Below are 12,337 nucleotides of genomic sequence, written 5' to 3' on the forward strand. Positions count from 1 at the left end.
ATGTCTCTTATCAACAGCATACTCTTGGCTTGTGCGACGAGCTCGTTGGCCTTAAACTTTCTGCCTGCCCTGGTTGTTACTCCTGCCTCCCTGACTTTCTGGTCCTGCGAATCACTGTACAGGAGAACTGTTCTGCACTTGGCAACCTTGTACTCTTCTACCACTGACGACAAGGGAAGCTGTAACTGTCCTGACTTCGTGTACAGGCCTACCGCGGTGAAGCTCGGGGGTATGCCCAACCACTTCCTGAGGTGTTCGTTGACTTTCCTCTCGATCTCTGCTACCCTGGACAACGGTAATTCATACACCGTGAGCAACCACATCAGTCTCGGCAGCAACCCGTGCTGATACAACCAAGCCTTGAACTTCCCTGGAAGACCCGATTTCTCAATCCTTCTCAACCACTCCTCGGTCTGCTGCACGGTGCTATCAACGTTGTGTCTGTCTGTTAGTGAATCGTCAAACCACTCCCTAAGCACTTGATCGGGTTTCCACTATGGATGGAATGGGTTCTCCTTGTACTTCTAACTTGAACCTGCTGTTACTTCCCTTCTTTGATTATCATACACCTTGACTTCTTCGGCTTGAACCTCATCTTGCCCATGTTGCCATATAGTCTAGCTCTGCTAACATCCATCTTGCCTCTACATGGGTGACAGTAGTAAGAGTGATGTCATCCATGAACCCCCTTATTGGTGGCTGCCTTGAACCAGAGTTCATCCTGGGGCCCTTTGCTTTAGTAGCTGCCGCATCTATCAGTAGATTCATTCCCATGATGAAGAGAATTGGCGAGATAGTACACCCTGTCACAATCCCCTTCTCCAGGTTCTGCCACTGTGTTGTGAAGTCAGCTGTTCTAAAGCGAAGCTGGATCCCTCCAAAGTAGCTGGTGACCATGCCCTTGACGCTTGCTGGGACATGGTAGTGGTCCAGCGCCACCTGGATAAGGCCGTGAGGGATAGAACCATACGCATTAGCCAGGTCCAGCCATACCACTGTCAAGTCCGACTTGTTTGCTTTGGCTTCTCTTATCACCTGGGTTAGCACACCCGTATGTTCCAGACAACCGGAGAAACCCGGGATTCCTCCCTTCTGCACAGACGTGTCTATGTACTGGTTCTCAGTTATGTAGGTCACAAGTCTTCTAGCCAGAACAGAAAAGTAAATCTTGCATTCAACGCACAGGAGCGAAATTGTTCTGAACTGGTTGATGACGGAGGAGTCTACTTCCTTCGGGATGAAGCACCCCTCTGCTCTCTTCCAGCTTGTTGGAATGACTCCCTTCCCCCATATTCGTCGTAGAAGCCTCCACAATCTGCGCAGGAGCAAAGGGCACTTCTTGTAGACCTTGTAAGGGATCCCGCTAGGGCCAGGAGCTGACCCTGCTCTGGCTTTCCTAACCACATCTTGAACTTCCTTCCACGTTGGTTCACTTGTATCCAGAGGTTTGGTTGGTACTGGCACTGGCTTGATTCTCGAATTTTCCTCTAGAGCTTCGTGCCTCAACTCATCATTGTGTGCCTCTCTCAGAAACTCTTCTACTTCTTCTTTGCCACTGGCTAGTCTACCTGACTTCGCTTCTCCCAACAATGACTTTGTGAACCGGAACGGATCTCTGACGAACTGGGCTCTCTTGTTTGCTCTCTGCTTTCTCTGCTTCCTAACATTCTCAGCCCTTCTCAATCTACATAGCCGCTCTCTTAGTTGGCACGTTAACTGCTTGATACCTTCCTTTTCGCTGGCCGGCCCTCTCTTGTACTTCTTGTTTAGTGCCTTGATTTCTCTCCTTAACTGCCGAATTTCTCTTTCCCTTCTGTTGGGCTGCTTGGTAGTTTGCTGACTCTTCTTCTTCTTTTCCTCCACCCCAAACCGCTCCCTAGCTAGGTTGTACGTTATTGCGGTTAGGGACTCGACTTTACGCTCTACGGCTCCAGCTAGAGATGCTTCTAATACTTGGTTGAGGTCCGCATCTAGATGCTCCCATGCTTTCGTATCGCTCATCTTAGGCCACTTTATCCTGTCTTTAACTGGATGGGCTTGTCTCTCTGCTCTGCTAACTTGCTCACGGCTTCTGGGCTGCTGGCTTTCAGTTACTGTCCTTCTCTGCGGTGAGTGCCTCCTGTGGGCTTGGGGTGACTCAGGTCTAGTCATCCTAAATTGACCTTGATCATTTCAAATATAAGCTAGGTGAGAGTAAGTAGGTGACATATTCAGGAAATCGGAAAGTGATGTGATTACCAAGTTAAAATTATGTCGACAGCCCTACAAGCATCTCCACAGTTTCAGCACTTCACGAAAACCAAAAACATTTTCCAGAGCTCTGTGAACCTAAAAGCCACGAAAACTTAGAAGTTTGAAATCTTTTTATTAACTTTTCATTTGAGTTTTGATTTGCCTACTTGCACTACAGCCTCCTCATCATATCCCTCTGAAGATTATGGCAATTACCAACAGGAACCTGACGTGGGATGACATCTCTCTTACCTCCAAGCTGCTTGGAGCAGGTCACTTTGGTGAGGTCCGCAAGGGAACAGTCATAGTCGATGGGGAGAGGATTCCATCTGCCATCAAAATACTGAAACGTAAGCGAAAACATCACTCTACATCTCTCATTTCATCTGTGCTGTCTTCATTTATTTATTTATTTATTCATTTATTAAGTTTTACCACGTACAATATGCACTGTGGATGGCATGGCGAAACAGGTGTTTCTGACATGAAACACCTTTTCAAAGCCGCCATACCAATAAAATGACAAAACAATACAAAAGGTAATCAAATCACATAATACAATTTGAGAAACAAATAAATAAACTTAGAAAGTACAAGGCAAGTCAACTTATTAACATTGTGAGGGTTATTGATTAGAGACAGCAAATAACGACAGTTATATAGCCAGCAGTGATATCACAGTTAGCGCGGTCTTGTGCCCAGACAAGTAGCGCAACCACAAGATAACTGCCACGTACAGGGTTCATTGTACGACAACTGTTGTTTTCTACTGGTCAGTCATCTGTAACATACACTGTTACTAAGGCCCTGGGCTGTTTACATTGTCAGGCGCGGGGAAGAATGTTGGCACGCAATAAAACAGAAGAAAAAATTACAACTTTTTACAACCAGTGTTGCTTTTATTTAACGTAAATACTCCAGTCAATACTTTAACGCTGTGCTTCTGTCATTACAAGAAATGTAACGTTATATCACTTGATTAAGCAATATTCTAGTTTGACTAACGATCACCATGCAGTGCTTGAGAACAGACTATTGTTCACGTTGTCGGTCACACTAAAGCGGTCACAAAAGGGGCCCAGTAAAGGTAGATATTGACATGGCAAGTATCACACCTGCGATACTTTTTACGTTTTAACGCCTCTGGATAAATGTTTCTGTTGATAATTGCGATAAGGCCACAGCAAGTAATTTTTATGGATGACATCAGCGCGCGCATTAATTTTCGCCTGATTTAAAAAAAAAAAAATTTTTTGTTGCCTTCTGACAGTGGTCAACATGCCGAAAAGGGGCAAAAATGTCTGTAGCCATGTCGGAAGGTGTATGCCAGATAATTATGAAGAGAGGAGACAAGAAAAGGCTCTGATCTAATGTTTTGTTTCTTACTTTGATGCAGTGATATGTGATGCTGGCAGTGAATATGTGATGTTCCCACTGAATAAAAACCATTTGTACAATGATTGAGTCAAAATTTTAAAATGTAGGAACCTTGTTTTTTTCGTCCCGTCTTGTTTTTTTTTCGCCCGCTCGCATTAGATTTGGAGTCTGCGGAGGATGTCATCCATAAAATTTACTTGCTGTGGCCTAAGTTCAGTTCAGAATTAGGGGAGGGGTAAGAAATATGTGTTCTCTCTCAGACTAACTCACTCTCATACCTTCACTTTGCCCCGCGCTCATCTTGGGAGGTCACCATATGGTCGCTTTCAACATGAACGTCCTCTATCCATTTCTGTTCTTCGCACTCTGCATCACATCTGTATATGTATATGAGTGTTAACAAGAGTTCCAAGATCTCATACCTCCATGAAATATGGGCTTGCTTTGTCATTTTTCATTTCAACATGTCCTCAATGATTACATTTCATCAAATCTGTTGTCCTGACAAAAGATACAAAAACCGGCAGTTTTGCTGCAGTACCAAGGTCATCCACCAGGAGGTCCATATTTGACCTTGACCTTTGTCTTCCTAAGACCTACCAACGTACTAAATATCATCACAATCCATAAAGGCGTTATGAAGTTATGATGACTACAAATGTGCGGAAACACAAACACACACACACACACACACACACACACACACACACACACACACACACACACACAGACACGCCAAAAATAATACCTCCATTTTTCATGGAGGTAACAACATTTCTTAGTTGAGAACTCCCTGCCTTTGTTCTACAGATGGTGCAGATGATGCTAGTACGCAGGACTTCCAGCAGGAGGTGGACATCATGCGCCATGTCGGGTATCATCCCAACATCATCAACCTGCTCGGGGTCTGCATTTACCAGGGTGAGGCCGAATGCCTATGCACTGGTGCATAAGGCCATATTGATTTGATTATATGGATGACATCCGCGCGCGCATGAATTTTCGGCCGTTTCCAAAAAAAAAAGTTTTCAACCATACTATAAATCGTACAAAACAGTTGCAAAATGAGCAAAAATATACCATAAGTTACAAAAAAAATTAATAAAAACTATACCAATGTCGTAGAATGCCAAAATCAAACGAAAAAAGACGAAATTGTAAAGAAATAAACTTGAAGACTAGATTATTCGCCAAACCATATTTTGTGCCATTTGCTCAACCCCCATGACCACGTAGATTTCATAATAAAAAGAACTTTTTTTTGGCAAAACTTTTTTTTTATTCGCACGCGCGCATCAGTTTTGGGGCTCCCGGAGGATGTCATCCATATAATCAAATCAACATGGCCTAATTAGATCCAATGTACTTATGTCCATGAGAAATACCCCCAAATCGTACCTATACAGGGTGTTATATAGATGGTACTGTATGTGCAGAACAACAATTGTTGTGCTCCGCAGGACAAGGGTCAAAGCAAGAACTTGACCGTGACAGTCTTGCCTTACATCAGCATCACATAGTAGGAAATACATGTTTGTAAAACTGGGCACGTATTAGTGTAGCTTTAGAGCTGTTTGTACTACAAACATGTATATTACGTACCTTTTCATCTGTTCACCTGTACTTAGCCCGATAGGGCATGAATAAGGTTATTATCATTATATAAAGGACTTCTTTGAGACCTTTCTTTCAACTATACACTTAATATGCCCAATTTAACATTGCATTGTGTCTAAAACTATGTCAAGCATATAAGTTATTTTAAAAGATGGTGATAAGTGGTTAAAAGAATAATCATAACTTGTTCAATCCAGGTCAACAGTACATGGCTCTTGAAATGGCCGCCAATGGTGATCTGTTGAACGTTTTGAGGAATTCCCGGGTGCAGAAAGGGAGGGAACAAGCTTACCCCGGAAACCGGTCGGATTCCGGCGCCCTGACCGTGTCCACCCTGTCACCTGTCCAGCTCCTGCGGATTGCCTGCGACGTGGCAACTGGTATGGCCCATCTGTCTAGCAAGGAGGTATGTCACAGTTAGTTCTTTGCTGTTGTTCACGTAGGAAACAAGGAACAAAACTAGAAAGGTGACATTTGCAAAGCAAATGCATAATGTTACCTTGGCACATGGTCTTCTCTGTTAATTATTACTCAAATACATTCATATATATGGTCAGACAGGAGTCTAAATCCCTCCTACTATAAGAAAAGTGTTGTAACATTATGTAACCCAACACCAGTTACCACGGTGACAGACGTGAACATATCAGGTCATTTATTTTGGCCATGTCAGAGGTTAGTGTTTGGAGAAGAAGAGGAGGAAGAGGAAACTGAGCAAAAATAATATGTTTTCCTTCGGTAAACATAATGAGATCACAAGGCCACAAAAGATAAGGGAAACTGCTATTTCATTTGGAGGTGCCCCAATAGGTCGAAAAGACATATAGATGAAGCGAGGTAAGAATAGATAAATGATAAATTTATCAAAGCATTAAATAGTAAATTATAATTCAAATCGGTACACGTCCTGTATTACAATTTTACATCGCCCATAGGATTAACGATCCGCTTTTCACTCGGAGGTGACAGTGACATAACGCCCGACTAGTGATCTATAGATAAACACATGTGAAGTGTAAAGTGAAGAGTGAAGAATAGTTACACATGTAGGTTAATCATTGATGTTGTTGCCATATAGTCAGCTGAAAACTGCCACAGGCATTGAAAAAAGTTGAAATTAAACCAGATGAAATACTGAGTCCAAAGTTATGTGGCACGTATGACCCGCTTCTACGGTCACGTGTCTCTAACGTCACGTTCCAAGAGTAGACGTACGGGTCCATTCCGTGAACAAGGTTGATGGAGTCAACCGAAAATTTGGGGTAAGTCCCAATTCTGTAGTCAAAGTGTTGGAAGTTAAAGCTTAGTCTTTATTTCCTAATGAGTCCAAAGTTGTTTTTGACATATGCATGGTGTTTTTGACAGGTTATCCACCGTGACCTGGCGGCCAGAAATGTCCTCCTCACAGACAGTCTCATCGCCAAGGTTGCTGACTTCGGACTGTCGCGTGGGGATGGCATCTATGAACAAACGTCAAAGGTATATATTGTTCTGATGACTAGGACATCCCTTAGCTCGTTAGACGTTATACAAAGAAGGAAAATCAGGATCGTAAAAGATTCACTGGACAGTGTCCAGATTCGTTATGTTAGGGCCCTTTTACTTCTACCCCAGATGTACTACCAAGGTGCACCAGTATTAGTGAACAACCAACTACGTATACCTGAGCCCTTTGTGCACTTCCTCCTGTCGCAAAACAATTATCCCTGATACAGTCAAGTAGTGGAACAGCCAACACAAAGTCAGTGCCCATCTCAGTACTACTCGTAAGCGTAACGTATAGGAAATGTTATTCTGCACTTCTGCTAAGCTGAGGACCCGGCCATATCATAGAAAAAAAAGAAATAAGATGAATGTAACTATGAATTACGTATTGTTTTATAGCTGACGGGTAAAAAAATGATGTACATGTACATTTGATGCAACCTCCAGGTTTTTTTAATATTTCAGAGAGCCATCCCTTTCCGCTCTACTGCGATAGAGGCACTGACTTTGAGGATCTACACAACACAGAGCGACGTGTATGTTTGAATACATGTAATATCTACCCATATCTATGTCTGTATCTCTTTTTTTTCTGTCTCTCTCTGACTATATATTTCAGGTGGATTGATTCTAGATATATATAGATAGATAGATAGATAGATAGATAGATAGATAGATAGATAGATAGATAGATAGATAGATAATATATAAAATATATGAATTAGATGGAAAGGAATATAAAACGTAAATACATAGATAAATACAGGCATGAAGTAATATGACAAATGATGTGATTCATATAGCATGATTAACACAAATTTATATATGTAAATGTATATATGTAAATTTAAAACAAATATATTTACTTGTATTAACTTTAACTGAAACATCTTTTATTGTATTCCACTCAGGTGGTCTTTCGGGATTCTGCTTTGGGAGATCGTCACTCTTGGTAAGAAGGAACAAAAAACAAATATAGTTGTCACGCTAACTACACCACAACGATCTGTATGTGTGCCATTATGATAGTATCATTATGGCTTAGTATGAAACAAGTAAAATCTGAGATTTTATACCTCCGGGCTTTTTATTGTATATTTTTATATGTTGTTTGTTATGTATAGTTGATGGTGTTGAATTTTGTGCACAACAACAATTGCGCGCTGCAGGACTAGGGTTTTAAAAAGAATTTATCAAGACCGGGCACCCCTCTGTGCGAGGGGTCATATACGTGGACCAGACCGAGAATATCCTAAACACGCCAAAGGTCAACGGTCGCAACCATTTTCACGCTCAAAGGGGTGTTCTTGGGCCACCAAAAGGCGCCATTTTCACGCCCGAAAACACATATGCAATAAAAACAAAAGAACGTGCATTATCTGCAGCCCAATAGCAAAACATACACTGAGTCCCAAAAGAATCCGTCCATCCAAACGCGAGAAACAGCTGCGAACATGAAAATCTAAATCTCTCACAAAACCCTTCCGCGGAAAGATGTCTCCTCCCCCGGAGGTAAAAACACAAAGGGGGCATGGAGGAATCTCATTGACGTGAGCTTAGGCCAGATACAATAATAATTAAGAGATGTCAATGTGTTGTATATAGAAATTAGGAATTTACTGATGTGGACAATTTTAAACTGTAAATACCCACAGTTTGTTTATTATAAAACGAGCGCAATTCAGACTTCTGTCTGCTATGCGGTATTTGAAATAAAAGTTTCAAAAGTTTCAATAGGCAAAGAACTTAAATGACCTTTTTAGTCATTCAGGAGGAACACCTGAATATTAGTGTTCTTTTATTCACAATCATTCGTTTTACATGAGCCAAGGTTTTGGTAACTATGTGTCACCTTCATCAATGGACATGTATATGTATTCAATCAATTAACCGCAAGCATGTATTGCGACTACATTTGGCATTGTATGTAACACTGCTACTATGTTGTAACAATACCTATGTATGTCAAAATTGTTTTACGCTTGGGACTGCATTGTTACAGCAACATCTAGTTTCAGCGCACAGTGAACCATGTAACACATAGCACCAGTTCACAGTAAATCAGTCAGTATAGCTATGAGGAAGATGACAGACGGTCGAAATTAACGTTGGCCGATGTAAAACGAATGGTTGTGACTTAAAGAAAATTAATATTCAATAATGTACCAACCTGATGAAATTATTAACGGGTAGGAGGAACACCGTACAGCGGAATGAAGTCAAGACTGCTCCTAAGGCGGCTGCGTGAAGGATACAGGCTGCCCAAACCGAGAAACTGTGAGGCAGACCTGTACGTAACTACTGTTTTTACCTCCATGAAAAATGGATGTATTGTTTTTTGTGCGTCTGTGTGTGTGTGTTTGTGTGTGTGTGTGTTTCCGCACATTTGTAGTCAGCATAACTTCATAACGCCGTTATGGATTGTGATGATATTTGGTATGCAGGTAAGTCTTAGGAAGACGAAGGTCAAGGTCAAATATGGGCCTCCTGGTGGATGACCTTGGTACTGCAGCAGAACTTCCGGTTCCTGTCAGGAATAAGTGGTGTAAGTTTGGTCCCCCTAGCAGCTTGTTCTGGTACTGCAGGTTAGTTTCTGGTAAAAAAAACTTTTAAAGCCAATAAGTCCAGATAGGAACAACGTATTTTCATCATTTTTGGTATGTAGGTGGCTGAGAGAGAGTTGTACATAATTAAATGCAAATTATGCAAATGAGGACTTAATTTTTTATGTTTTGTAGTTCTACAAAAATCCACGTGTTTCAAATTAGACGCCAAATGGTTAGCCGTAACGTTCCCTCGACATCTCTGTAGACTGTAGATTAACATATTGCTATTCTATTTACTACACTTATTCAATTTATCAGTAAATCGAATCTACAAAATGTTTCTTAGAATTGAACAACATTATATGCCCGGGCGCAATTTGAATGATACAAGGAGTACAATTGCAATGTGAACGAATGCATGATTCAATGGTTAACACATCGCTTTATGCTCTAAAGTTGCCAATATGATAAATCTACAAAATATTGATTAAGATTGACTAACCGTGTCAAATATTGATAGGTACCAGGTGATGCTGCTGTGCTGGAGGACCTGTCCAGAGGACCGCCCGACATTCACCGATCTGGTCAAACAACTAGACAGTATGATTGACGATAAGCATGTGAGTATGAATTGTGGTGTTCAAGAGCTAAAAAAATACAATATGTTCATATTATCTCTACAATTTAGTTAATAGCATGAACATTCACACTTCTGTATACTTTTGCCGTCACTGAGAACATGGCAGCCGGTTCTAGACTTGGTACTACGGTTTGCAAACAACAAAAAAATACAGCATACGTGCTTTATTTGGCGTGTGTGCATGTACATAAAAACTATCTAGCATACTGTAATATCTGCAAAATAATAGAGATCATAACCGAAACACACCATTTATGCAAACAAATTTGAGCGCCATCTTGAAGACTCTGTACGTATTACGCGAAAAGGGCTAATAATATGTCTGAAGTTGGAACCGGGCTCCCATCTCTAATAAATAAATAAATAAATAGATAAATAAATAAATACGTCACAGTACTTTTTTCCTGCCCAAAAGGCATTTTGTGGTACATCTATGCAGAAACTAAGACCTTCATGTCTCTTTTTTTTTCAGAGCTACGTGGACATTGACAAGGATGATGATTTCGAGTATGAGGTGGTAGACTCTGATGACAGTGACAATGATGGCATAAATGATGCATTTATGGTGTAGGAAGACCAGATGGACATTAGATGGCATGTTTGCTGTTTTATTAGAAGTTGTTTATTGCAAATTCCTGCCCGAGGGCTAATTGCATACAGACATTGACAAGAAAATGTGGTGATACATGTATAAGACTATTTGCTAACAGGAACGTCTACGTGTACGATATATTTATCGAACCTACTATCTCTACTTAAATCTAATAACGTTGGTATACATACAGGATAAAAAGTAAATATGCAATATGTGAACAGGTAATAGGAACAAGGTAACTGCTATTCTAATCTAATCTATTCTATTCTATTAAACTATTCTTGTCATTCTGTTTTTATTTTGACCGAGTTGCTCTAATATACATTGGGGAGGGGCTTATGGTGTTCAAATAGAAATTGCATTGTTTTCGGAAGACAGGAACGTCTTTTAATTTAGTGCATTTTGTAGATATATAAGTAGAAGAACGTTGGGCGGTCCGAAAATGATGTTTCAATTCACATGGCGTGTGTATACGAAATTAAACAGATCACATATTACATTTTGTAATTTTAGATTTGATTTAATTAAGAAATATATATTTTGTCATCAATGATGCAAAATTAACAGCAATTCTAGTCATCTTTACCTAAACTTATCTTTCATTAAAATTAAGCTTATTGTGAATTCATTCATACCATCTCACATACAAGGTGCATTGGATTGATAGTGTGTAAGGTTTGATCAAAGTACAAAGGTCTTTATTTCATTCACAGGAGAACACGTTTTGCGTGCGATTTTGTTACCCTCCAAAAAACCAGTACATACTGCTGTATAATTTAAATAACCATTACTGTAAATTTCCTTTTGAATTGCACAGACGACCAGTCCCTATATCCTGATTCGTCCACCTTTACCCTACCAAATTGAGCCGGTACGATACATAACGGCAAAATTATTTACAAACAAAATCCTGGACAATAATCACTTGCCATGGATTTATAAGTATTCAAGCAACAGACAATTTCCGTAACTGATCCGCGGAGCCTCTATCTGATGATTGGATGACCCCATACCGCCACTCGGCCAACCAGATATGAATTTTTCTGTTCAAATTTTGGTCAAATTTAGAATGAGAGCTAGAGAAACACTGTTCAATTGTGGCTTCGAATATATGATACATGAAATATCATAAATTACCATCTTTTAGTGTCCGTATACCGTTTAGTTCCTGTATGTACATCATATATAATTTGATAGTTATTTTAGTCAATATAAAGTAAAATTTCACACTGTGACAGCAAACCTGTTAAATTTTGGACTTATGTTGATTCTTGCCACAAATGTTTATCATAGAGGTCAGTGATATTTATCTTGTGTAAAAAGGGCGATATATGAAACTACCTGTGTCGGAGAGAATTTGTAAATATTGCTCCTCAAATGCAGTGGAAGACGAAATTCATTTCATCTCTAACTGTCCATTTTATGACGACATCAGAAATCAACTATTTACCACTGTGTCCAAAATGCTGCCTTACTTCCCCACCATTCCTTACCACACAAAAAAAAACAATTTTACTACTAAAATCAAAGAACCCACATATTATAGAAGAAGTGGGTAAATTTGTCTTCCATTGCCTAAAAAGAAGAAGTCAAACCCAGTAAAACTAGTGTCATGTCATGTTGTAGCATATAGTATAATGTTAGAAGTAGATATACATGTAGTCTCACATACCACTGTATTTTATTTCTTTCTATGTTGTTTGTAACTGCAATTAGCCCTCGGGCAAGTATTTGCAATAAACTTTCCTATGTAATCAGGGGATATATAGGTTCAGTATGGTCTTTGTATGCGTTAACATTTTACCTTATGTATAAATAATCATAGTGGCACGTACATACAGGTTT

General features: G+C 40.1%; 2 protein-coding genes across 3 annotated transcripts in view; one reads left to right on the top strand and one right to left on the bottom strand.

Annotated features, from left to right (window-relative positions):
* LOC109482994 overlaps positions 1-2,001 on the bottom strand; it is a 6,675-nt gene extending 4,674 nt beyond the window's left edge. The window contains exons 1-2 of the mRNA XM_019785952.1: positions 632-2,001; positions 23-285 (exon numbers count right to left, since the gene is read on the bottom strand). Coding sequence (XP_019641511.1) covers positions 23-285; positions 632-2,001 — 1,633 coding nt within the window. The remainder of the gene's footprint in view (positions 1-22; positions 286-631) is intronic.
* A 413-nt stretch (positions 2,002-2,414) lies between these two features.
* Positions 2,415-10,996, top strand: LOC109482995 (tyrosine-protein kinase receptor Tie-1-like). 2 transcript variants are annotated; one of them, XM_019785953.1, is made up of 10 exons: positions 2,415-2,582; positions 4,420-4,530; positions 5,424-5,632; positions 6,592-6,705; positions 7,177-7,247; positions 7,623-7,663; positions 8,905-9,001; positions 9,778-9,877; positions 10,370-10,507; positions 10,789-10,996. In XM_019785953.1, exons 1-9 carry the CDS (start codon positions 2,438-2,440, stop codon positions 10,466-10,468), a joined length of 987 nt encoding a protein of 328 aa, XP_019641512.1. In that variant the 5' UTR covers positions 2,415-2,437; the 3' UTR covers positions 10,469-10,507; positions 10,789-10,996. The 2 variants fall into 2 exon arrangements, with proteins under 2 accessions (XP_019641512.1, XP_019641513.1); XM_019785954.1 differs by having other exon boundaries at positions 10,370-10,500; positions 10,782-10,996.
* Positions 10,997-12,337: the final 1,341 nt, after the last annotated feature.

Source organism: Branchiostoma belcheri, unplaced genomic scaffold (genome assembly GCF_001625305.1).
Source record: "Branchiostoma belcheri isolate BF01 breed outbred unplaced genomic scaffold, Haploidv18h27 scaffold610, whole genome shotgun sequence".
NCBI lineage: Eukaryota > Metazoa > Chordata > Leptocardii > Amphioxiformes > Branchiostomatidae > Branchiostoma > Branchiostoma belcheri.

Bases quoted from the DNA above. Each gene is read 5' to 3' on its own strand.
- LOC109482995 (XM_019785953.1), top strand. From the start codon at position 2,438: ATGGCAATTACCAACAGGAACCTGACGTGGGATGACATCTCTCTTACC. The intron at 4,531-5,423 runs GTGAGGCCGAAT...TGTTCAATCCAG, and splicing joins CGGGGTCTGCATTTACCAGG to GTCAACAGTACATGGCTCTT. The intron at 7,664-8,904 runs GTAAGAAGGAAC...ATTAACGGGTAG, and splicing joins TTGGGAGATCGTCACTCTTG to GAGGAACACCGTACAGCGGA.